The sequence below is a fragment of the Euphorbia lathyris genome, chromosome 5 (assembly GCF_963576675.1).
Source record: "Euphorbia lathyris chromosome 5, ddEupLath1.1, whole genome shotgun sequence".
Taxonomy (NCBI): domain Eukaryota; kingdom Viridiplantae; phylum Streptophyta; class Magnoliopsida; order Malpighiales; family Euphorbiaceae; genus Euphorbia; species Euphorbia lathyris.
The window spans coordinates 51,843,347-51,870,774 of NC_088914.1; the positions used below are offsets into that span (position 1 = coordinate 51,843,347).

The window sequence follows — 27,428 nt, forward strand, 5'->3', positions numbered from 1 at the left end:
ATTGATAAAACAATAATATTATTGTTATATATGATTTTCATGTAAAGAACCTCATTTTTTTCTTAGAAAATGAAAAGCCCTACTTTACAAAATAAAGGGGATAAGGGCCAAATTTGCTATAAAAGTATAAAAATGTTTCAATCTAAACTCCTAGGGGGCGTTTGGTTCACAAGGGGTAAGGAAAAAGGAATCAAGAAAGGGAAACTAAGGGAAAGGAAATGAATAACCATTAATTCCCCTATGTGTTTGGATATGTGTTTAGGAAAGAGAATGAGGTAAAGGGAATCCAATTTCCTAGAGGGCATGAGGTAATGACTTTATGGAGTAATGACTTAACCTAAAGTGGGTAAAGGGAATGTGTTTTTTTTTGTAAACAAACAAGAACAAAGGGAATGAAACCCTTCCATTTCCATTCCTAAAGACCCCAAACCAAACGCCCCCTATTTTTTTAACCTCTCAAGTTATAAAGTTCTTTTCATTGAAATGTCCCAAATCAAATCTATTGATATTGTTAATTATGCTAATATCTTTTTTATTTGTAGAAAAACGTGCTGGGCAAGTATGATTTAGAAGAAGTTTTCAATGATGTTGATTGAATTGTTTTATATTTAAGGGTAATTAATTTATTAGTCCCTATATTTTGACAAAACATACTGTTTAGTCCCTGTATTTTCAAAAACACATGATAAAGTCCTTAACCTTTTTCTCGATGAACTGTTTAGTCCGTAACGTTTTTCTCAGTGAACTGTTTAGTCCATGCGGTTAGACTCTCATGAAGATTTTGTTAGTCAATTTGGATTTGCGTTCTTCTTTTCCTTTATTTTTATTTCCTTTAAACTCTAATGCATCTGAAATCAATTTTGAGTGTTCTTCTTCTTGATTTTCTTCTTAATCATTCAAATTCGTAAGCATTGGGTCTGTTCTTTTTCTTGTTCTCCATACAAATAGTTTCTTCTTCTAAATTGGGTTTCCTCATCTAAAGTTTGAAGGTAAATAGTAAAGGGTAATTTAGTCATTTCCGAAGTCATAAACGGTAAAAAAATCTAACAAACAGACGGAAGGACTAAACAGTTCACTGAGAAAAAGGTTAGGGACCTTACCATGTGTTTTTGGAAATACAGGGATTAAACAGTACGTTTTGTCAAAATATAGGGACTAATAAATTAATTACCCTATATTTAATTACATTATGTTAAATTGAATAAATAACCACGGTTTCTATCCGTCACAAATTCCGTCATATTTAAAGACGGAAATAGACTATCTAGATGGAAATTCCGTCTTTATTCGATAGTTTTCTAGTAATGCTAAGCGGTCACGGAAACCGTCTGACCAATGGCCAGACGGCCAGAAAAAATGTCTGGCTATTGGTGAGGCGTTTTCCGTGACCGTCTAGCCATTCAGAGTTTTTGAAAAAAAATAAAAAAGGTAAAATTATCCAATAAAAAATGACAACTAGTAATTTGGAGCAGTAAATAGCGACTTCCAATTACACTAACTTTGAGCAATCAATTTTGAATAGAAAGCTTAATAAACAATAAAGAGTGCTTTAGGCTTTATTTAGAAAGAGGGAAACAGAAGATATTGGAGGGTTTTTTTTTTTTTTAAGGTTATGAATTATCATTCTCTATCGGAAGTAAATAAGCAAAGCACTCAGGTGGCCTGAATTTTAAGCTTTGAAAATAACTTGTTCCTCCGCTTACATAATCCATCCAAGCAAAAGCGTTAATGGCACCGGCAAAGAAGGGAAAATCGAAGGGCAATTCCTCGGATTCAAATCAGTCGGCTCCAAATACCGATAAGAAGTACCCGACTTGTATCAGGGTGGTGCCTCCTTCTTCTGTCGCTATCACCATCCACGCCAAGCCAGGCTCCAAATGTGCCTCCATCACTGGTGCCTACATTTACATATTTAAATTCACTTTATTTTTATAACTTTCTAATTATTTTCCTATAGATTTCAGTGATGAAGCATTAGGGGTACAAATAGACGCCCCACCAAAGGACGGTGAAGCTAACTCCGCCCTCCTTGATTACATTAGTTCTGTGAGTTCACTTCACCCTTTTCGTTTCAATTTTAATTTGGTAATCTTCTAGATTTCTGGTCTTTTATCATTTTTGAATTCCAATATGGATACTTGTGAGTATGACAGCAATGCTTTTCAGTTTTTTTTTTTTTTTTTTTTTTTTTTTTTTTTTTGTTATGTAGGGTTTTTTGGTCGAATTGCATATTGGTTTCTACTTGGACAATTATATGGCCTCTTTAGAAACTTATTCACCTTCAGAAGGACATTTCCCTAAAATCATGGAGCTATTTTAGAACTTGATTGTTTTTGTTCCTTAACAGCGTCAAAAGTTTCTTAGTATGTCAAACTTATCATTCATTTTGAAAAAGCATAATTTTATGGATGGGCATGTTACCTCTTCAAAGTGTAAATATTGCTAAATCTTCGTGTTATCAAAAGAAATTTATTTGCTGTCCATCCTTGACATGTAATCATTTTACTATTTCCTTTAACAACTTATGCTAGTTATCATGTAACTCCCCTGGAGGTTTTCCTTTGTGAGGGTCTAAAATTTGGTGTTAAAGGTCTGTTTACAAGATGGTAATATATGTCCTTGCATTTTGTTATATAGTGATCAGTCTAGTTGTAGCTGTTGTATGCGAGTGTATGCAGTATGCACACGTGTGCATGTGATGGAATTTATATTATGGAAGCAAATATATATGCTTATATATATTTGGAGGAGGTAGGGGAAGAACTAAGCAAACTTGGAGGAGGGTGATCGAGAGTGATATGAGTTTACTGGGAATTGAGGAAAATATGGTAGTGGATAGGACGGAGTGGAGGGAGCGAATTTGTGTCGCTAACACGACTTGATTTCACGATTTTATATGATGGTTCATGTTAGCCGACCCCGAATCATTTCGAGACTAAGGCTTTGTTGTTGTTAAGCAAATATATATGCTTCAAGAAGTTGGCTGCTGGCCTGTGTTTGAAAATGCAGTTGGACACCTTTTGGATGTTGTAACCCAGAGCTTCCCATTGGCTGTTCCTGTTCTCTAATTTTGTGGATTGGTATACAACAAATAAATTACAAGGGGTATGGACAAAAACATAACCTAAATATGGACAGTGCTACGCTGGAGTAGCAGACATGGCAGTTAAATGGTGGTTTAGCAGGGTTATATAGGCTATGATGTAATGATATTGCAAATGATTGCATTGGTTGAAGTTAACGGCTATTTAACTGCAGGGTAGGACAAGCGTGGCAGATGAATGATAATGACGGCTATTTATAGGCTGAAGGGTTAAGGTGCAAAAATACCCCTAACGTTTTGGAGCAATTTTACCCTTAACGTCTAAAATGGTGTAATTTTACCCCTAACGTTGGAAGCCAAGAGCAATTTTACCCCTAACGTTGATAAATTTGGTCAATTTCAGACACTATTATAAAACACATATATTTTTGTAAATTATTCTGCACCAATTGCATAATAATTCGTTCTAAAAAAAGATTTCATGTTTTTTATAATTTAATAATAGAATTTGAGATTAATATTTATAAATTCGGTGGATTTTTTGATTTTTTTTTGTCTTATCCGTACAAAAAGACAGTATATTATTTTATTTTATTTTTTTTTTTTTCACATCCCAACGAATGTTTGTGATTTGTTACTGATAAAATGACACACGTATGAAGTGTAGATAACAAGATTCATAATCGAGAAGACAGTTTGATGAATTATTTCTCAAATTGACCCAATTTATTAACGTTAGGGGTAAAATTGCTCTTGGCTTCCAACGTTAGCGGTAAAATTGCACCATTTTAGACGTTAGGGGTAAAATTGCTCCTGGCCTAATGTTAGGGGTATTTTTGCACCTTAACCCTAGGCTGAATGATAGGTTTTACCTAAATAGTTCTTTTTAAGCAAATGCAATCATCAAGGGGATTTAGTTGGGTGAGGTTTACGGTGGTACCAGAGGTAATATTATTGAATTGGACATAATGGTGATGATAAGGTGGCAGCAGTAATAGTGTTGGAGAGGGTAGTCGATGACAGTTATGTGTGGCAATTGAGAGTGGTGATGGTGATCTAAAATAGTGGTATTGGAGATACTGGTGAATGGATATATATATATATATATTAGATAATCTGGAAAGTGAAATTATGCATTTTTAGTATGTTCTTGTTTTGATGAAAGGTTTATAGTAGAAGCAGAAATGATTTTAGCAAATGCTAGAGCAGGCTTTGCTGAAAAGGAAGAGAAGTATTGAAACACAAAAGAGTTACTCATCCTCATAATTATAGCTTTGAATTATATATGCTGTCATCTAAAATACTTGCCACAAAAGAAAAGAAAAAATCTTTTGTCTGAATTGGGAAGTTAAAAGTATCCCAAGCGATTGGAAGACAATCAGAGCTAGGCAGTCTATAGACCCATAGTGAAACAAAGAACTCCAAAATATCATTATATATATACGAACTTTTGGATTTATTTGTTTTACTAGCGTTTACTTTATTTAAGAGTATATTTCACTTGGTAGTCCAAATCTTTGTGTTTTGTGATGGATCTTTGTTCTTATATATGAAAAAAATGAACAGGTATTAGGTGTGAAAAAGAGGCAGGTATCCATTGGCTCAGGTTCTAAATCAAGAGACAAGGTGGTGATAGTGGGAGACGTAACTTTGCAAAGTGTTTTTGATTCCCTCGAGAAAATCTCAAAGGGCTATTGATCCGGGGATCTGGAAGTCACACATAAACAGATCCAGTGTTGTTCCTTGAACTTAAAGCAGCACAGCTAGCCTGGAGAATACTTCATCATCCTTACCAATGTTTGGGATTCCCTAATATCTGGTATTATTTCTGCAATCTAGCTTGGAACCATTTCATATTTTTAGTTGCAATGGAAGAACCTGCTTACCAGTGTTTTTACTGAATTTATTTCTTATTTTAGCAGTCTTCTCTGTAAATTCTTCAATATGTTGCTATTTTGTGGATCCCTTTAACAGTTTTACAACTTGTCTTTTGTTTCAGTATATGATGAAAAAAATTGGGTAAACAATATTACCTCCCCGAGGTCATGTCAATCACACTAGTACTTCCCTGCATTTTCGAAACTAATTTTTACCTCTTTGCATTTTACTCTGACCTCCTTCCGTAAAAGTGGGTTACATTTAACCCGTTAAATTGCTGGCGAGGAATAAAATTAGTCATTAAATTAACAAATTACCCTTCTAATTACGTTTCCTTATTCTTTTAGATGATCTAATCTTTCTTTTTCATCCAAAGAGAAGAAATTGTGAAAAGCCACAATAAAAGAGAACCCTTCAATTCTTCTTTAACCTATTCAATTTATATAACGAAAGTTATGGAGATTAGAATTGGAAGTATGGCTACTAGAACTGGAAGTAAGGCTACGAGCTTAACATGTACAAAATCAAGCCTTAACACAAACAAACTTAATATTCTAAAATTAAATCCTCACATATCAATAGCTCAATGATTAAACACAATACAAGCTGACATAAAAGAACCCATTCGAAACTTGTAAAAGAAAGTCCATTTAACAGGTCGAATCTTCACCTTTTTTCTTTGGCTGAAGGAGAAAGATTAGATCATATGAAAGAATATGATGCATGGAAACTCTTCATGATTCCAGCAGATGTGGGAAACGGAAACTTCCGGAAGCTGATATGAAACGTTTCCTGACACGTTTCCGAAATTACCCAAAATATGAAACACGTCTCTCAATTTTTAAACAGTTTCCTCGATTTCGACCAAAATTCTGGAAATTTGAACTTTCTATTTTGCAATTCATATTCCATCTAAGGTTAGAAAAATTGAAATTTCCTATTTGACTGATAATTCATTCTTTGTATGTTCATTTTAAAGAACGTGTCTATATTTCTTTCGGCTATAATTCTTGTCTCTTGAATGGAATTTCTTCATCTTGTTCTTCTTTCTTGTTCCACAATTTCTGATTTCATCTTCTACTTCTAGTTATTCTGAAATCTTGAATCTTATTTAAACTCTAACTTCTCAATTATGGATTTTAATTAATTTGCAAGACATGCATGATGCCACATATCACACGTAATTGGGTGGGTGGAATCACAAAATGGGGGGAGGGTGGTTTGCATATTGGTATTGTTGAACAGAATTATTTTTTTAATTTTTTATTATATTTTTAATATTTATAAATATGCCCCCATATTTTTAATAGTTACATTTCCCCCCACGTTTTCGTTTCCTATATTTAAAAAAAATTACGTTTCCCGGTGTCCGTTTCCATCTCCGTTTAACATAAAAGTAATTAAAAGGGTAATTTTGTCAATGTAATGTCTAATTTTAGACCATGCCAATAATTTAGTGGGTCAAATATACCCACTTTGATTGAAACTTGAAAGAGGTAAGAGTGATGGAAGTAAAATATGTGGAGGAATAAATTAGTTTTGAAAAATGCAGTGAGAATTCCATTGTTGTAGCTATAGTGTACAATTGATGGTTGCTAGCTTATAGTTTGTATCAATCAAGGTGCTTTTGGAAGTTCTCTTTATTTGAAAGTGCCATTATTAATCTTTGGACGCCATGAAGTTTAAAGTATCTTAGTTTCTTTTGAGTGAGAGAGTGATGGATTTTTCTCTCCTCTGTTACAAAGCAGAGAGATTTCAAGGAGAGGAATAAAAGGGTTAAGTTCATGAGTTCCTTCTTTTTTCTTCGGGTTGTTTACCAAAATAGCACAAGAAAAATAAAATATTTCATAAAAATAAAATATTTTGAAAATATTAAGCGTGAAATTTTTTAAATTTAATATTACAAAAGCATCATCTTTTATTTGGGTAAAAGCAACACAATGCAGAAAACGAAGAGGATGATGTCACTCCAAGTCCAGTATTAATAATTCTCACAAAAAAATAAAAACATTATGCATTCAGATATGTAGTTATAGGGAAAGAGGCAAAACTCATCTTGAGGATCCTGAACTTTTATTATTTTATATATAAGGTTTCTGATAAATTATTTTAACTCCGCCTGTGAGGGTCACTTGGTGGCCTTTACAGCCGGTCCCAAGCCCGGACAAAGGAGGAGGGTTGCGGTAGGTTTGTGGCGGCCAGCGTAAAACTTAGCCACATCTTATGACATGAACCATAATATAAATACTGTTGGGGCGTTCCCTACTCAGCGACGCGCTGCACTTCCTAGACCCGGGTGTAGTGATAAATGTGCAAGGGTTGCTAGGTCGTCGCCCCGAAGCGGCGCGCCACCCCAGGACCCGGGGGTGGTGTCAAATATGCAAGGGTTGCGGGTAAATAAGCTAGTCCACGGTAATGGTAGGGGTAGGGGTAAGGGTAGTAGGTTACGCTTTGGGACATGGAACATAGGTTCTTTGACTGGAAGATTGGCTGAAATTGTAGATGTTATGAAGAGGAGGAGAATAAATATATTATGCCTACAAGAAACCAAGTGGGTTGGAGCCAAGGCTAGAGAGATAGCTCCTTGGGGTTATAAGCTTTGGTACTCAGGAAAGGATAAGGGTAGAAATGGAGTAGGTATTCTTATTGATAGGGAGTATATTGATGAGGTAGTAGCGGTGTCTAGGAAGAGCGATAGAATTATGAGTGTTAAGCTAGTGATAGGGGATGAGGTTGTGAATGTCATTAGTGCATATGCGCCACAAATAGGATTAGATGTGTCTATAAGACAAGCTTTTTGGGATGACTTAGAGGAAGTGGTGCAACAGGTTCCTAGGGATGAAAAAATGGTACTAGGGGGTGATCTCAATGGACACGTGGGTTCTAGGCGAGATGGGTTTGAGAGTGTTCATGGAGGGTATGGTTTTGGAGATAAGAATGAAGCAGGAAATGATATTTTGGAATTCGCATCAGCCTATGACTTGAGTATCATGAACACATGGTTTATGAAGAGAACATCCCACTTAGTGACTTATCGGAGTGGCGGTAATGCGAGCCAAATTGACTTCTTCTTAGTAAGGAGTGCTTGGAGAAAGAGTTATATTGATTGTAAGGTGATCCCTGGTGAGAGTACGACAACCCAACATAGAGTAGTGGTGCTAGATTTTCGAAGTAGGAAATGTATAAGAAAACAAACACCTCAAGTAGAGACTAAGATTAAGTGGTGGAAATTGCAAGGGGAGAATCAACAAAAATTTGTGGATGAGATGACCAAAAAAGATATTTGGACTTGCAATATGGATTCAGATATAGATTCAATATGGAATAAGATGGAGCATAGTATAAGGGAAGTAGCGAAGGAAGTTCTAGGGGAATCTAAAGGTAGCATGCCACCGGGTAAGGACACATCTTGGTGGACAGAAGAAGTACGACAAGCAGTAAAGAGTAAGAGAGAATCCTATAAACTATTGGGGAAATGTAGGAGTGACGAGAACTACGAAAAATACAAAGAGGCTAAAAGGGAAGTAAAGAAGGTCATACGAGATGCTAGAGCAAAGGTGAATCGGGATCTGTATACAAGATTGGATACGAAAGAAGGGGAAAGAGACATATATAGAATTGCTCGGATGAGAGATAGGAAGACGCGAGATCTCGGAAAAGTTAAATGTGTGAAGGATGTGGACCAGAAAGTCCTAGTGGGAGATAAGGATATCAAGGAACGATGGAGGTCCTATTTTGATGACTTATTTAATGGAGATCGCCAACAAGATGTTGGAGATATAAGTATCCATCACGATATGATAAATCATGAATGCCTGCGGAGAATTCAAAAGGGTGAAGTCAAAATGGCATTAAGTAAGATGAAGTTGAAGAAAGCAGTAGGACCTGATGGCATCCCTATTGAGATTTGGAGATGTTTGGGAGAAAGAGGAATCGAATGGTTGACGACGTTCTTCAACAAAATTTGGAGAAACAATAAGATGCCATCAGAATGGAGGAAAAGTACCTTAATCCCTTTGTATAAGAACAAAGGCGATGTCCAAGATTGTGCCAACTATCGGGGAATCAAATTAATGAGTCACACTATGAAACTTTGGGAGCGAGTGATTGAACAAAGGCTAAGGAGGACGGTGAAGATCTCGGAAAACCAGTTTGGCTTTATGCCGGGAAGATCAACTATGGAAGCCATCCATCTAATGAGACAATTAATGGAGCACTATCGAAATAAGAAGAAAGACTTGCATATGGTTTTCATTGACTTGGAGAAAGCATATGATAAGGTACCAAGGGAAGTACTTTGGTGGGCCTTAATAAGGAAATGCATTTCGCGGAAATATATTGACATCATAAAGGACATGTATGAGGGAGTATGCACGAGTGTACGTACTAGTGTTGGGAAAACTGAAGAGTTTCCTATTACGATTGGAGTGCATCAAGGTTCCGCACTAAGCCCATTTCTTTTTGCCATCGTTATGGATGAACTAACAAGTTCACTTCAAGATGGTATACCATGGTGCATGCTGTTTGCAGATGATATTGTGTTGGTTGATGAGACGAAAGAAGGAGTGGAGATGAAGTTGGAACTATGGAGGCAAACTCTAGAATCTAGAGGCTTTAAGTTGAGTCGAAGTAAGACAGAATATTTGGAGTGTAAGTTTAGCGGCCGTAGGAGTAGGGAGGCAGGGACAATCACCCTAGATGGGAGAGTTGTTCAGGCCTCGGATTGCTTCCGGTATTTAGGATCTATTATCCAAACGGATGGAGAAGTAGATGGAGATGTTGCCCATAGGATTAAAGCTGGTTGGTCGAAGTGGAAGAGTGCTACGGGTTTCCTTTGTGATCCCGGCATGCCTAATAGATTGAAGGGAAAATTCTACCGGACGGCAATTAGACCAGCATTGTTATATGGTACGGAGTGTTGGGCAGTGAAACACTGCCACATCCATAACATGTCGGTGGCGGAGATGCGTATGTTGAGATGGATGTGTGGTCACACGAGAAAGGACCGGGTGCGTAATGAAATAATTAGGACAAAAGTAGGGGTTACATCTATTGAGAATAAAATGAGAGAAAACCGACTAAGGTGGTTTGGCCATGTGAGACGTAGAGCGCTTGATGCGCCGGTTAGGAGAACCGAAGAGTGGCAAAGGGATGTAGTGGTGAGGGGTAGGGGAAGACCTAAGCAAACTTGGAGGAGGGTGATCGAGAGTGATATGAGTTTATTGGGAATTGAGGAAAATATGGTAGTGGATAGGACGGAGTGGAGGGAGCGAATCTGTGTCGCTGACACGACTTGATTTTCACGGTTTTATATGATGGTTCATGTTAGCCGACCCCGAATCATTTCGGGACTAAGGCTTTGTTGTTGTTGTTGTTGTTGTTGTTTCTGATAAATTATTTTATCACATTGAACCTCTGATTATTGATTTTCCATTTTAATTGGCTCCACATTAACAATTCTGTCGTGATTGTGCTTCACATTTCATCAAAGGCATGTGAACGACATTTTGGGCTGTTGATTTGGATTATTTTTGAGAAATTTGTTGAGCATAATTGTGGCGAAACTGTTAGTTAGCGACCAATTAATATAATAGATTATTCCACAAGAATAATTTGATTACTTAGTTTTGCAATTCATTATGTAAAAAATAATCCAAATCAGCAGTTAAAATATCGTTCATGCATTTTTGATGAAATGTGGAGCAATATTGTGACAGAATTGTTAGTGAAGGGCCAGTTATGATTGAAAATCAGTGATTTAGGGGTTCAATATAAAAATTAATTGATCGAGACCCTATGCATAAAAACGTATATGTTCATGGGCTTTAGGATGGATTTTGCATATATATAGAACACATTAGTCTATAAAAATCATTACCTGAAATAACTTCGTCAAGACCATTATATTCAGAGTGGATTTTTAAATTTTTCAGTTGTGGAGCTAGATGAGTCAAGGTTAGTGGAAGTTCTGGTGTTGATCCGTGGAAATTTTTGGGCAGGGACATGTACATGAATAATATGCCTAGTCCTATGTAATTGTGATAAATAATCTGTGGTATACATAGTTGCCGGCGTGTAGTCTTAGATTTTAATTACATGAACAATTAGAGTTAAATGAAGCATAAGTAGAATTATCATTATGAGAGGAGCTACAGTTACATCTTTGATTATTTGTGCAATGCCGACATGGAAAAATTGCTGGTAGCTTGATCACGAGATAGCTGGCTCTCTTCACTCGGGAGCAGTCCATATATGTTATCAAAACCAATAACCTTAAGCCGTACTTGTGAGTTAAAATAGACTTCGTTTCAACTCCAGGTTTTTTAGATTCCCCTACAGTTGCCCATTCTTTTGCATTGTGACTGGAACTGTGAAGCAGCCTTATACATGGCATTTAATCTGATCTTTCACTGATAAGGCACTTATCTATCGTTGCTCTTTTCCAGGAAATATAGTTGTTATTGTCAAATGGAGGTGCAGAAACAAGAGCAATACCTGAATTATTTGTATTTTTAATATGAAATTGTGAAATTTAAGTTGACCTTGATACCGGACTGGATCTGCCTAGAATTAATGATAACACTTCTTATGCTTCACAGATGACTGAAAGTTAGTAACCATACAAGTGAGTTTGTTTGTTTGTTTGTTTTTTTTTTTTTTTATGTTGAGAAATAGGATATATATCCCTTTTAAAGAGGGACACTTTCCTGCTAGATATTTAGGGGTTTCTCCTGTTTCTACCAGATGTTCTAAAACCCATTGTAATTCTTTGGTTAATACAATTTCTAGTACAAGTGGAAATTTCATTGTGGTTAGTTGAGTGCTTACAGAGTCCTACAAACTCCAGGTCCTCGGTGTGCTGGTGGAAATTCTTGTGGGGTTGCAACCATATACATTCCTCGTCATAAGCAGCCTTTGTTCCAACTAGAATGCTATCTATATAAGTAGTTTACTGAGGATGTGGGTGCCGGTATTAGCCGAAAAGATTTTACTTTAATATTAAAGTTTTCATGACACGAATTAAAGTTTCAGGATCATGTCCAAATAATACCCAAAATTTAGGGACTGTGCTTTTAAGCCTAAACACTATTATTGGATTGCATAGCATAGAGAAATGAATGACGCTTTACTTGAGTTGCCAAATTCTTCAATAACATTATTTGTCAAATCAAAAGTGCTCGTTTGGATTTCAACAAGAGAAAGAATGGAGAAGAATAGACATGTCCAGTCATTTGTTCTTTTAGTCTGCGTTACAAATGTCAATGTGCGGCCGAGGGAGGGGATGCACGTGGTTTATTGCAGTCCTAGCTGTCAGAATTCATCCTAGGAGGGAGGTTCTGTGATTGCAATCCCAAATTTAGGATCTTGATTCCACCATAAACTTATGGGGAATAAAATCAAAACTCCAATTGCCATTGAACGCTACTAAAACAATAAGTTTACAAATCTTGAACCTTAGAATTTACGATAATTAAAAACTACCTGAGAATAATTAGAAACTGTTTCATTTTAAGCTCTCTGCATGTTCGAACAATTGAATATCAGAGTGAACATTTGAGATAATTTATTTGATATCTTTTGTTTCCATTCCACACATTCTTATACTGAAACTGATTTAAATGGAAGTAAGAAATGAAGCAGGAGGTGGAGGCATTGGGATATCTACCGTCCCTTCTAACATTAATACAACTTTTTTCATGGAAGGACGAAGGGATGGCTCATCAAGAGTGCACCAAACTCCAACTTTAATCATTCTATCGATGTGTTTCTTGTCGACCTCATCTATATCTGTGATTAGTTTATTTATCTCATTCCCCATGAAACGATCATAAATGCATTCCACAAGAACACGTTCATCCTCACCAGCACTATAATCTACATTCTTTCTGCAGCATGTGATCTCCAACAACATGATACCAAAACTATATATATCAGCTTTAACTGTCACTGGCAAATTTCTATGCCATTCTGGTGCTACATATCCCCTTGTTCCCCTTATTCCTGTGAATGTTTTGGTTTGCTCTTTCTTTAGTAACTTTGCCAATCCGAAATCAGATATTTTTGGACATCTCAGCTCATCAAGTAGTATGTTCTCTGGTTTTATATCACAGTGGATGATTTGAGTCTCGCACTCCTCGTGGAGATAGAGGATGCCTTTCGCTATGTTTCTTGCGATTTCCATTCTTTCTAGGAAGCAAGGTCGTTTTTCAGGTGAAAACAGTACATCAGCAAGAGAACCATTGCTCATAAACTCGTACACCAAGAGTCTGTTTGATCCTTCATTACAATAACCAAGTAGCTGTACGAGGTTCTTATGATGGGTTTTACCAATTACTTTCATCTCTGTCTGGAACTCTCTTTCTCCTTCCTCTAAAACCTTTTCCAACTTCTTCACTGCTACAACTCTGTGAGTGTTTGGTATTAGCCCTTTATAAACAGTCCCAAATGCACCTCTGCCAATTTCTTCCTTGAATCCATCAGTCACTGTCTCTAGTTCTTCATACCTGAAAGATTGAGGACCTACTTCCTCTCTTAATACCGCGTGTTCATTCTTTGGGATTCTTTTATATGCCCTCTTATGATACCTATGCATTAACATACCTAAAAGTGTCAACACAAGAAACCCAAAAGCAACAATTGAACCACTGGCAATTAGGATTCCTTGGCTGATCTCTCTCCCTTTTCTGTGCCTTTTAGGCTGAATTCCTTCATCACCGGACATGGATCTCCTGACCTTGACCAAAGCCAATTGATTTGAATCATCATCCATATTTCTTCTTCCAAATCTCAAAGGCAACTTCTGCAGTCGGCAACGTCCTTCACCAAAAAATGCAACATCACAGTTACAATCCTGCATGCAGGCTTGCTCACAATTTTCTTTCAGGGGATTTTGCAGATCCGAATATGTATTAACTTCCCATTCGGTATTGGGAACTTGTTGGATTTCGATGTTTCCTCTGTCACCTTTGCAGCTTTCGAGAGTTGGGAAATCCTTTTTACAGCCAGAAGACTGATTCTGTGGAGAAACATAAGAAAATCCAGGAAGACATTTGCAACTAGCTTCCATATCATTTAACACACAATAGCTATTTACACCACATATTCCCATGGGCAGGCACTTATTTTCTGTGGATGATTCCAAAACTGACCAGTTCCCAGTGTGTGTTAGATTGTATAAATACAATCTGAATATACCATCAGAATCGATTCTTAACATGGAACGAATGGGATCAGTTCCTCTGCTTTTGAATATGTCCTTTATATTGAAACCAGTAGCATTGAGAAGGTAAACATGTCCATCACGATCGAGATTTAGTGTCACATTATCGCCTTGTCCATACGTATTAGATGAGTAATATGCATACTGTGCTACCCCGGGGACTCCCACAGGATACTGCACAAGATTACCATCTGTTTGCATGCTCAGGCGGAAAATTCCAGGCGATTTGTCAGATTCTGAAATGCTGGAGACAAGCTGATTCCCTGCTTGAAGTTGTTGAGTTGGCAAAAGGGTATCAGTCGGATGCTGGAAACTCTCCCATATTGTTTGACCATTAGAATTATTAATCATAAAGTTGCCAGAGTCGAACAAAAATGCTGAAGCTGCAGCCACACCAGCATCAGGAAAAACATCTTGAATGTTTTGGCCTTGTGCTCCTGATTGCAAGATAAAGCCAGATTCAGCAGAAAAGAGCAATGTCACGTTGCCTGATACAGGTGGTTGATCTCTGTTGGCAGTCCAGACGACCGTCCCAGCAACAGATATCCCAATACGGAACCCATCTCCCTGAGGAAAAAATCCCAAGGTGTAAAATCCAGAAGGTGAAAACCAAGAGGAGTTGATGGAGTTGGGTTTCAATGAAGATCCTATTCCTATTATGGTGCTGCTTATATTTGTGTGTCTTTGCTGAGCTGATGCTGTGGAAAGTGTGGAAACAAAGATAAAGAATAATAATAAGATGGAAGCCATAAAATAATTTTTAACTTGTATGCATTTGTTGGGTTGAGTTGGGTTTAAAAGGTTATTCAAGTTTCAATCTTGAGAGAGAGTCATTTAAAACAGCCAAAAGATTGATTGTTTTTTGGTTTCAAATTCAAAGTTTGAATTGCAAGTCAATTTTAGTCACAATTCACATTTTCAAACCCCTGTGAAGGTTTATGGAAAAATGTGTCCTTGATAACAATGGGAGTCGACCTAGGAAAAACTTACCTGACTCATTCAACCCTTTTTATTATAACTTGAAAATACATATTAAAATTTTGTTAAAATATCACAAACAGAAATTTAGGTTAAAAGCATTCACAATCCTTCGATATTGAGTAATGTTTTATCAAAATTCCAAAACTTTAATTTGTCTCGTTAAGCAGAGATTCAGTTTTTACCGTACTTTAATTTTAGGGAAAAGTACAAAAATAAACCTTGTGGTTTGGCCCATTTTCGAACTGCATCTCTGTGGTTTAAAAGTTTGCAAAGTGCTACCATGTACTTCATTCCGTTAGCAAACACATACCAAATTGACTATCAGTGTTAAAAGTCAAAGGGAAATTAGTTAATTTGGTCCTTATATTTATTTATTTTTATAAATTGACCCCCTTATTATCTAATTATCACAAACAAACCCAAAATAAAAAATAAAAATCAAATATACCATCTTCTCCATTTTTTTTTTATTTTTTTTCCTTCTTTCTCTCTCCTCTCTCTTAATTTCTCTCTCTAAAATAAAGCTAACACATTGGTTTACAATAGATAATAGTTGTTCTCTCTCTAAAATAAAGCTAACACATTGGTTTACAATAGATAATAGTTGGATTGAAAATTGAGAAGGTCATTATTGTATACGAACATGTGGTTTCGGCAGCTGGAGCCTAGCACCTCCAGGCCCCCATCTGTCTACGCCCCTGCCCTCCACAGCTTTTATGAAGTTTTATGGTGATTAGAATGGATGCTCAGGTCCCCTAGCTCCCCTTGGATCCATCACTAGTTAACCAACAACCCAATTCAAATGCAAAAAAAAAAAAAAAAAACGTGAAATTACTGATCCAGGGCGAGAATCTAAAACGTCTGAGAGGAACGAACTTGGAATTTTTTGGCGAAACAAAAGCTGGATTCTCTTCGGCGGCATTAACCTTACCAGGCATGCGATTCTGCAGCGTAACATCGAGATTCTCATCATCAATTCGTGAACCTGATCCACTACTAGCATTGGGATGAACAGTAGGAACAGCAATTGAAGCACTGGGTTTTAAAGGGGGGTTTTCATTCGAAGGTTTTGGAGCTACAGTAGTAGTTGCATCAAGTGGTTCAGGAACATTAGGGTTATGGGAAGGTAAAAGGGGGGCTTTTTTATGAATTTGTGAAGGTGAAGTGGAGTTCTGAGAATGGCGCTGGAAGAATTGTTGGATCCCGTACTTAGCAGGAAGTTGATTTGAGTTGGATTTAAGTTGATTTGAGTTGGATTTGTTCTTGGATTTAGGTCGTTTACAATAACCACCTTCTCAATTCTCAATCCAACTATTATCTATTCTAACATAGGGTAGCTTTAGTTTAGAGAGAGAAATTAAAAGAGAGAGGAGAGAGAAAGAAGGAAAAAAAAAATATTAAAAAAAGATGGAGAAGATGGTATATTTGATTTTTATTTTTTATTTTGGGGTTTGTTTGTGATAATAAAATAATAAAGGGGTCAATTTATAAAAATAAATAAATATAAGGACCAAATTAACTCTTTTCCTTTTGACTTTTAACACCGTTAGTCAATTTGGTATGTGTTTGCTAACGGAATGAAGTACATGGTACCACTTTGCAAACTTTTAAACCACGGAGGTGCAGTTCGAAAATGGACCAAACCACAAGGTTTATTTTTGTACTTTTCCCTTAAGTTTATTAACTTTGGTTAAATTCTTTTAATATTGATTAAAGTAAGATAAATATGTCACATGTCAAAAATTGAATAGAAAAATGGAGACAATAAATTTTCATCCAAAATTACCAAAAATGTTTTGTCTATAAAAATCATTCATTTTGTAACCTTTTTGTTGTTTTTTTGGTTGGGAAAAGAAAGTAAAGACAAAACAAACACCACAACAAATTAACTTGGGATTAACCTAAGAAAGCTAACCCCTACAATATTTTTAGAAAGCAAAGATAACAGGAAATCAGGAGGAGAAGAGAAAATAGAGACGTCCAAAGCCCTCTCATGGCCATCAGTAGCAAGCCGATCTGCCACCAGATTTTGCTCCCTGAAAACATGGCAAAAGTTGATAGAATCGAAAGAGGAGCAAATCCTTCTAATTGCTTTAACTAAATTCTGGCTCCCTAAATACAGAGCCATTTTATCAGAAATCATCTTGACTGCTTCGAGATTGTCTGACTCCACTAGCAGCCTCCTAATCCCTAGATCCTCTGTCACCCTAAGCCCAAAAAAAATACCTCAGAGCTAAGCAATAAAAGAGGAGCTCAAACCCAGATTCTGAGCAAAACCTGACAACCAAACACCTCCTGCATCTCTCAATACACTGCCGACAACAATTATTCCGTTCTCTTTACGCGACCCATCAGTGTTCAACTTTACCATCCTTTCACCTGGTCTATCCCAACCTATCAGATGAACAGTCGTCTTTTGGATAGAACATGCTAAACTATCAACATTGAAACTCTCAATTATTGAATTAACATTTCCGAAGAAAAAAGCCAGCAAATTAGGAATGACAACCGCTCATTCTCCAAATACCTCAACATTCCTCCAATGCCAAATTTGGTGACAGACCACAGCAAACAGAATTACTCCATGTTCAAGCTCAACCAACAACTTCCCTTCAACACCCTTCCTAAACTAGTCTTGTTCTGAATAGGAAAAGAAGGCAGAAAGACACTGTTCAGGCAGAATTTTCCTCCACATGACCTTATTTCCAACACAATCTCTAAAAACATGGCAACTGGTTTCCGCATGAGCTTTACATCTACTAAAATCATCAGAGTCCACCAAATGTCATGTTTTCCTTTCAACATTTGTTAGAATCCTATTTTTAGCACAAAGCCAAAGAAAACTCCTAATACGACAAGGAACCTTCAAGGACCAAATACCTTTCCAAAGGTTTGAAGGAGGAACATCCAAATTGTGGTTAAAGGCTTTAAAGGCAGATTTACAAGAATAAGCACCATTATTAGTAAACGACCAACAACGAGTATCACCATCTTCCTCCATAATGCTAACTTTAACTCCTCAGATTCTCAAGAGCATTTTGAGACTGAAAAAACGATCAAATTTAGACCAATCTCACTCTTCCTCCTCAGTCACAACATCCGCAATTCTCCAATTTCGGACCTCAAGAGGCAGAGGAAAAGTACAAATCTCTAATAAAGGCTGCTTCCCAAGCCAGGCATCATTCCAAAAACTAATCGATCTACCATTGCCAACTGACCAACCAATACCAGTACAAATTTCAGAAAAAACTGCATTAACCCCTTTCCATAAAAAGGACCTGAACTTTTTCTTTTTGCCCCCCAAAAATCCTATCATTCCTATATTTCCCGCACAGGAGCCGAACCCACAGAGCAGACGGAGATTGCCACATCCTCCAAAGGAGTTTCATTAACAACATTTTGTTATTATCCCTAGCCTGTCTAATCCCAAGGCCACCCATACCTTTAGGTTGGCAAACCTCATTCTAAGGAACAAGATGAATTTTCCTTCCCTCCACCGAGTCCCCCCACAGGAAGCGCCGATTGATTTTATCTAAACCGTTGAGAACTGGTTCAGAAAGATGACAAGTTTGCATAATATGATTGGGCACCGCACAGTTCACTGATTGAATCAAAGTAAGACGACCCGCAAGAGAAAGTGATTTTGCCTTCCAATTAGCACTCTTACAATTAATTTTGTCAAAAACATCATTGAAAGAGGCCTTAGATACTCTATCACTATGGAGAGGAATCCCCAGGTAGTTGCCCAAAGATTTGGTAAGAGGAATGCCCGACAACTCACTCAGCCGTTTACAGACACCCTGATCCATATTATTAGAACACAACATTCATGATTTTTGGATATTAAGTTTTTGTCCAGAGGCAGGGCAAAAGCAATTGAGGATATCCATAATCACCCCAATTTGCTCCCCACTTCCCTCGACAAACATCATCACATCATCCACAAAAAATAAATGCGTCACCGGGGGGCAAAACTTGTTAATGGAAATAGGATGAAAACTCCCAGTTACCACAGCCTCCTGTATAAGGTGAGTCAACCTCTCCATAGCAATAACGAATAAGAAAGGGCTCATAGGGTCACCCTGATGAATACCCCGGGTAGGAGTAAATTCCTCGGACATATCCCCATTTATCATAACTTGAAACACTATAGAAGTAATACAAAACTCAATTGACCTCCTCCAATTCTCCAGGATCCCAGCTCTCTTCAGACTCTCAAGAAGAAAACTCCAGTTAAGCCGATCATAGGCTTTCTCCAGATCAAGTTTTAAAGCCACAATGCTGCGCTTACCCTTTTTAACTTTCATCGAATGAACCATTTCCTTTGCAATAATGACATTATCCATCATTTGTCTACCAGGCACAAAACTACCTTGATTCTGGATGATAATATCAGGGAGAATACAACGGAGTCTATTAGCCACAATTTTGGTAACAGCCTTATAGAGAACATTGCACAGACTAATCGGTCTCATTTGTAAGAAAAAAGAAGGCTTCTCCACCTTAGGAATCAAAACCAGTAGAGTTTTATTAACCAGCCTAATATCCTCGGAACCTTTAAAAACCCCATCGATAAAACTACAGATCCCATCCTTAACCGTTCCCCAATGTTTATGATAAAAACCAGCTGGGAGCCCATCAATACCTGGAGCTTTGGTAGCCCTGATACTAAAGATAGCCTGGCTAATCTCTTTATAATTAATCGGGTGAAAGGCTTCAAGAATCTTCTCTTCACTAACCGTAGGAAAAGTAGCCCTAGTCTGAGCTCTATCCAAATCCACTTGATCCTCCTGAAATAACTCTTTATAGAGATTCAGGGCCAAATGACAAATCTCCTCATCCTCATAAACCCACTCTCCATTAGGATTTTTTATAGCTTCAATCCGATTTCTTTGCCTTCTGATAACCGTAGAGAGATGGAAATACCTAGTATTTCGATCTCCGTCCTTAATCCAAGCTTTCCTTGATTTTTGAAACCAAAGCAACTCTTCCTGTCGCAACACAGCTTCCAACTCATTCTGAAGAGACCCGAGTAGACAATTCAAACTATGGTCATACCTGATCTCCAAGGCGCGATGAATCTCGACAATCCTACTCAGAATTTTATGCTTCCTTCAGCCCACCACGTTACTTCTAAAACAATCCACCGCTTGTAACACATTAGAATGAGGCTTCCAATTGTCCTGAACAATTTTTTTGAACTCAGGGTGAGACTCCCATGCCACCAAATACCGAAAAGGTCTCACCCTTTTAGGATGAGGAGCTCTAACCAGTTTGAATAAGATAGGACAGTGATCAGAATGACGGAAGGGAAGATTCAGCACAGCCGCCTCCGGAAACCGACTACGAGTCGTGATATTAGCATAAACTTTGTTGTTTTTAAATATGTGCTGAAAATCTATATTTTTCTTATTTTTAAATTCAAAATATATATTTTATTTATTTTTATTTATTCTACTATTGTTTCTCATTTTTTTCGTACATCTATGTTTTACTCTATTTTTTTTTATCTTTTGTTTCCACATTTTTTCTTCATAATTCTGTGATTTTTCATTGTGACAAACTTCACTAATCATTGGTGTAATTTACACTTTCTTCTTTCATCACTTCTTACAAGCCATTATAAGTTAGTGCTTTAGCAAAGGACATTAGAACAACGACCTAAAGAGGCTACAAGAACTTGAAAGATGGTGATAAGGTATTATAAGATCAAAGGAAGAAAAAAAAGTATATGTGTTTCCTTTACAAAGAGCAATAACAAGGTAGGCTAGGTTCAGATGTTTGTAAGACAAAGAAAAGTAACTTGAGGTCAATTTTTTTTTAAGTCAATGTTGTAAAAAACATTAGATGCTAATATGACGAATAAAAACTTCAAAAACTAATTCGGAATTAATTGGAGATTAATCGAATTTGTATTTTTATATTTTTTATTTGTTAATAAAAAAATTGTTATATAAATTATATGTATTATACTATCTAAAAATAATAATATAAAATGATTTAATTTAGCAAACATCAATATTTCAATAACAATAATATTAAAAGTGATGGTTCAGTAAGGCTAGAATATATCCTAAAAGGTATTGAATAAGATATATGTATAAATAAAAATTATTTGAATTGAAATAAAAATATTATTAAAAATAATATTTTTAAATCAAAATTGTTAAGCCCTTAAAACTGGTTTTATAAAAGATGAGAAATTAAGTATTTGTAACACTTATGAAATGGTTTAAATGTAGTTGACTAGAAGTAGTAATTTTTCTAATAGATAAATAATAACAGACTTGCTTAAATATCAAAAGGAATAGAGATTGAGAAATTGTGACACAGAGGTTCTGCAAAACTAGACCTACTCCACTCCTCGAGATTATATCTTGAGAATTGTGTTACAATCTGATATATTGTGAAAAGATTCTTGATCGGAGCCCTTCCCTGTGAGGCGCCGTTGGGATCGGCCGGGGACACTCCGATGCCTAAGTCAGTAATATTCTTGAGAGAATAAAGAGTAAGCACAAAGTAGAGTTTAGATTGTGTGTATGTGTACCTTTGTTGCCTTGTTACAAGAGTATTTATATAGGTTTGAGCGATAACCGTAATAACTCCCTTTGCATTTTTAATGAAGTGTAATGCTCTTTTAATGCAGCTTAACTCCGACCTTTAACCTCCGAGTTGTTATTGCTTTTAAGGTATCATTAATGTTCATTAATGATGGTGTCCCCGCCGTATAACGGCTATTTGTCTTTATCATGGTGGATCGTCTTACGGGATGGACCTCGTATCCTTCTATCGTGGCAGATCGTCTTATGTAACGGACCTTAGATCTAGGATGGTCAAAGGCGTGTCTCCGTATGCGTATCCCTCATCTAGCTGTACGCAATATATACTAAGCTGGCGGATTTTTTTATGTCTTTTCTCCCTTTTGATCCCCTTTTCAAGGAATATTCCCAGCGAGGTCCCTTATAATTGTTTTGATAATATTGCGGATGTTATCAGAAGCCCCCTTAAAAGGTCTATAAAGCTCTTTAGGGCTTTTTATGTCCCCCGCATGCAGGTGGAATTTATTGCTTCCTGACAGACGCCTTTTCTTATGCCATTTAAGTGTTCACAGGTGGCAATCTTCGACACAGACTCCAAGACTGTCTTTTCATTGGGCCTAAAAAGTGCTTTTTTCTTCTTCGTTTCTTTCGTTTCCTCTTACTTCGATTGTTTTCTCGGTTCCTGCCAGAGTTTTGTGATTTTTTCACCCTTTGCACACCAGATTTCCATGTAAGTTCATCTTCTTGGCGGATATTGATCTCTTTATTAATGGCTATTAATTACCATTTAATTGCATTTATTTCCTTCATGGATGATTATAAGTACGCCTTTTGGTATTCTTTAGAACCATCGAGGCGTATGTATGCACTCCTTGAGAACTATGGCGGGTCTCCATTACTCGCTCTCATCGGGCGTATCTTGTTATGTCATGTCTCGTCATGGTTCACGCGGTGTTACATAATGCTAGAGACTCCTTCCTTTTTTTCACTATTTGCATATTCACCCCTACATTAATTATCATTAATCCCATATTAATCATGCATAAATCCCACTTTTATAAGGAATAATTCAGGTTGTTATCAGATGAAGCCCCCCCTAAAGGTATAAAAAGCTCTTTAGGGCTGTCTAAAGCGTGTTTTATATTTAATGATTTTCCATTAAATATATTTCCCCAGACTAGTAGGAATGAGACACGTCATTTAAATTTTCTAAGCATGAAATAAGCCAATGAAAGTGCTCGGGAGTGTAACTCAAAGAAGTCTCCTTTCTCGACTTATCAAAATATACCAATCTTTTTGGCTTGGACTTGATAATTTCTTATTTTGTCAAGCTTCCTACGTACCCCATTAATTTTTTGTGAATCAAAGCCACGTAGTTCTACCGTCATTCTAGACATTTGCCACTCTAGCTTTGTTCCACATTTTAAGCTTTATTCGCTTTTTTGGGGTTCGGGCACTCTTGGCACTTGTCTTTTTTAGCCTTTACTTATTTTCCAAAGTGTTTTTACTTAGTTTTGGTGAAGGCGAGACTTCATTATCTTGGATGAAGATGAGGTTTCATTGCTTTTGATGAAGGAGATTCGCCAATTGTAACTTTATTTGGGCGTTCTTTGAGTCATTCACCATTCGATAGGTTTTACTTTTGCCATCTGGGCATTTGCCTAGTGGGGCTTTTTCCTTCGTTCGTCGTATTTTGCATTCGCCACATCGGGCTTATTCTTAGGCGTTCTTCGCGCCTTTCGCCATTTGATAGCCTTACTTTTTCCATTTATGCATTTGCCTCGTGGGGCTTTTTCCTTCGCTCGCCATATTTTTCATTCACCACATCGGGCTTTTTCTTAGGCGTTCTTTGCGCCATTCGCCATTTGATAGGCTTTACTTTTTCCATTTAGGTATTCGCCTCGTGGGCTTTTTCCTTCGTTCGCCATATTTATAAATTTTCCTTTTATTCTACTTTTGTGAAGAATTTCGTTGTTTCTTCTATGTTTGAACTTTTGAGAACATCTTTTTAAGTATCTAAACTTATTTTGCTTTCGAGGAGATTTTTATTTAAGTGTTTAAACTTATTCCACCTTTGAGAAGATTTTGCTTAAGTGTTTAAACTTATCTTTTCTGGAGAGATCTTTTTAAGTGTTTAAACTTATTCCACCGAATCCCAGGGTAGGTGGCCAGTCGTCCCCTAGTAAGCTTGCGATAAGCTTTTAAGGATTTCCTTTCAGTAGGATGTATCCGCCCTTTAGTAGGATTTTTAATGACCACTTTTCGAGGAAGTGAGTCTATCCGTTGCGGGACATTTATTTTTGGATCCGCCCTTTGAAGGGACTTTGTGTAAGATTTCTTCACGGGGAAGAGAATCTGCCCTCTGAAGGGACTTTTGTGTAAGATTCCTTCACGGGGAAAGGAATTTCGCCTTTTGGAGAGATTTTGTATTTGATCAACGAAGGAAAATGTAATACCTCTTGATCGTCTTTTGGAGAGATTTTGTATTTGATCAACGAAGGAGAATGTAATGCCTCTTGATGAGGATTCCCCCTTTCTTTGTAAGAAGACATTTATGTATTCTAGTATAGAAATGCTACATAAAACTTGATAATAGGAGTAATTTATTAATGAGCAAAAAATGACTTGCCTTTATTACAATTGATAGAGTACAAAATGCGACGCCTTGGTAAAAAATGTGATGCCTCTTGATGAGGACTTTGTCTGCCCTTTGGCGGGACTTTGATGCCTTGGTAAAAAATATGATGCCTCTTGATGAGGACTTTGTGTTCTCTTATGACAAGAGTTTTGAGCTTTGCCCATGGTGAGACTTTTATGTAGGATCTTATGGATAAGATCCGCCCTATATGGGATCATATATGGATATGATACGCTTTTAGGGCGAGGTGAATGTTTCTCCTCCGACGCCTTAGTTTATTTTTTGCTTTTTGTTTTTCCAAGGCTTTCAACACCTGTGTAAAATTTTAACAATTTATAGTATTGTTACGTACTTTTTGGATGCTTTTACCTTTTGCTTGTGATTTTTTGTGCTTTTACTTAGCATCTTGATCACAATTTTGCATTTGTCGAAAATTCAGAAAGAATTTCAATTCGCTTTAGATTTCCTCCGAATTACTATGGTAGGCCAGCCGTCCCCTAGAAGCTTATGATAAGCTTTATGGATTTCTTTCACTGGGATCCCAATGTATGGAGACATTTATATTGTCTGTGATCTCTGCAAACAAAATGATAAACATGTTTGATAACAAAGGTTAGTTTATTTAATGGGGCAATGTCATTGCCTTTATTACAATGGATACCAGTCTTTCTGAGAGCCTTATTAAAACTCACCCTTAATGGGGGATCACTTTGTCCTATCTTTGAGGTATGTCGACCCACCCTAGATGGGCGATCACTTTGTCCTATTTTTGAGGTAGCTGATCTGCCTGTGGGATTTTTCATTCGCCAGCCATTGGGCGTATATCACCTCTTTGATTGCATCCGCCTTCTTCAGCTTTGCTATTTCTTCTTCTATAGAATTGGGAAAGAAATATAACAAAACTAGGCAAATGAATATAAGAAATATGGCGAGAAAGAATAAATTATAAAATATAGGGTAATTAATTTATTAGTCCCTATATTTTGACAAAACACACTGTTTAGTCCCTGTATTTTAAAAAACACATGGTAAGGTCCCTAACCTTTTTCTCAGTGAACTGTTTAGTCCTTCCGTCTGTTTGTTAGATTTTTTACCGTTTATGACTTTAGAAATGACTAAATTACCCTTTACTATTTACCTTCAAACTTCAGAAGAGGAAATCTAATTTAGAAGAAGAAGCTATTTGTATGGAGAACAAGAAAAAGAACAGACCCAATGCTTACGAATTTGAACGATTAAGAAGAAAATCAAGAAGAAGAACATTCAAAGTTAATTTCAGATGCATTGGAGTTTAAAGGAAAGGAAAATAAAGGAAAAGAAGAATGCAAATCCAAATTGACTAACAAAATCTTCATGAGAGTCTAACGACATGGACTAAACAGTTCACCGAGAAAAACGTAAGGGACTAAACAGTTCACCGAGAAAAACGTTAGGGACTTTACCGTGTGTTTTTTAAAATAGAGGGACTAAACAGTGTGTTTTGTCAAAATATAGGGACTAATAAATTAATTACCCTAAAATATAGGATACTATAACAGTTTAATGTACATATAAGAATACATAAAAATACTGATTTTTAGGCCCATGGTTCCGTCTTTTCTGAGCAACTGCAGTTGCATCTTCCGCCATTTTTAGCTTACGTGTCAATAATGACTTGCTTCATCTCCCATCCTTCAATCAACATTGTTACTACCAATGCATCTGCATGTGGAGGGATTACTGGACCTGTTTCAGCAAAAAAGGTGATTGAGGGATGTTTTATCCAGGGCGGATATTTTGACTTCTTTTTTCACGGGTGGCTGATACCCTGGTCCATCTGCTATGACATTAATGACACTTTTGGATTTCTTTCTAGGCTCTATCTTTTGCTTGTCGTTGTCTTATTATTTGATATTCTAGACAAATCTATCTTCTACTTTTCCAGCTCCCAGCAAGCTTCTGTGTCATGGCCATTTCTTCTACGGAACCTGCAATTCGCCTTGGCGTACATGCTTCCCTCCTTTGGGTTTGGGATATGTAATGTCCCGTTTATACTAACTCTTCTTCTTTATATTGTGGCAAGTTATGAGCTTTAAACCTTTTGTCCGCCTCGTACCCTAGGATCCGGGCTGTGGATGGCGAATTCCTGTTAACAAGCTATGAACCTTCCTAGTACGATGATCCACCTGTTCAACCTTTCGATCTTTCCTTTTTGGCTAATGACATAACCAAGGAATTTTTTCTGAAGTGGCTCCGAATGTACACTTCTCTGGATTGAGCTTCATAGCGAAAGACTGTTTGCATTGGTCTCATTGGCAAATATCATGTATGATGCAATATCTCCTTATGGAATTTTTAGTTCATCTTGGAATCAACTCAGTAATTCCTTCACGTTAGTCCCTGACTCTAAAATGAACTTTAGTTCAAAGGATAAAACCAAGTAAATATTATATGCCAAACAAATTCATAATAGAATTTTTAATCGTGCTTGCTTTAATAATACCATATATAACGGTCATAACCATAAATGTTACTATTGCACATAAATATCATAATGGATTTTTAATAATGAATAACCATAATGACAAAGGTTAAAAACAATGTCTTTTGCATTATAATGCACATTATCACCCAAATAAATTTATTTTAAATATCATAAATATTATAACCTTCAATACTGGGTAAGATATAGTTACTATTTACTTGTAACTGATATTATGCTATCATGTCTTAATGGCATTCAGAGATTATTAATGCCTTGTTTGGAGGAAGTGCAACTAAAGTAAGACAAGTGATGGTTTAATAATGTAGTTATATATAAAATTACTCTTATATTATTTTATTTATATAAATAAAATAAAGGACAAATGGTAGTTTTGGAAGAAAAAGACATGTACCATGATTCTACTTCAATTCGAGGTGTAAGGAAAATTTTCCAAAATTCATCCATAACTATCTTCAAATGTCATCATCCAAACAATCTCTAAAGAACTCTTATGTATATCCTAAGAACTTTGCATAAATTAATGTTCTTATTCGAAACTAACACTTGCACTCTTTTGTAGTTAGTTAAGGACATGAAAGTTTTGTTTATCCAATTTGGTAATTGTTAGGCATGAAAATGACTACAATTAAACATACTATTTGTGA

The 27,428-nt window shown here is 36.6% G+C and overlaps 2 protein-coding genes across 3 annotated transcripts; one reads left to right on the top strand and one right to left on the bottom strand.

The window, feature by feature from the left end:
• The first annotated feature begins 1,584 nt into the window (after positions 1–1,584).
• On the top strand, positions 1,585–12,259 carry LOC136229547 (uncharacterized). Of its 2 annotated transcripts, XR_010689162.1 has the most exons (4): positions 1,585–1,894; positions 1,958–2,046; positions 4,610–4,862; positions 11,368–12,259. XR_010689162.1 is itself a non-coding variant. In XM_066018407.1 (3 exons), exons 1-3 carry the CDS (start codon positions 1,729–1,731, stop codon positions 4,739–4,741), a joined length of 387 nt encoding a protein of 128 aa, XP_065874479.1. In that variant the 5' UTR covers positions 1,585–1,728; the 3' UTR covers positions 4,742–5,070. The 2 variants fall into 2 exon arrangements, 1 of the variants encoding a protein (XP_065874479.1); XM_066018407.1 differs by lacking the exon at positions 11,368–12,259 and having other exon boundaries at positions 4,610–5,070.
• A 151-nt stretch (positions 12,260–12,410) lies between these two features.
• Positions 12,411–14,941, bottom strand: LOC136229546 (G-type lectin S-receptor-like serine/threonine-protein kinase LECRK1). The gene has a single exon (XM_066018406.1). It carries the CDS (start codon positions 14,889–14,891, stop codon positions 12,537–12,539), a length of 2,355 nt encoding a protein of 784 aa, XP_065874478.1. The 5' UTR covers positions 14,892–14,941; the 3' UTR covers positions 12,411–12,536.
• Positions 14,942–27,428: the final 12,487 nt, after the last annotated feature.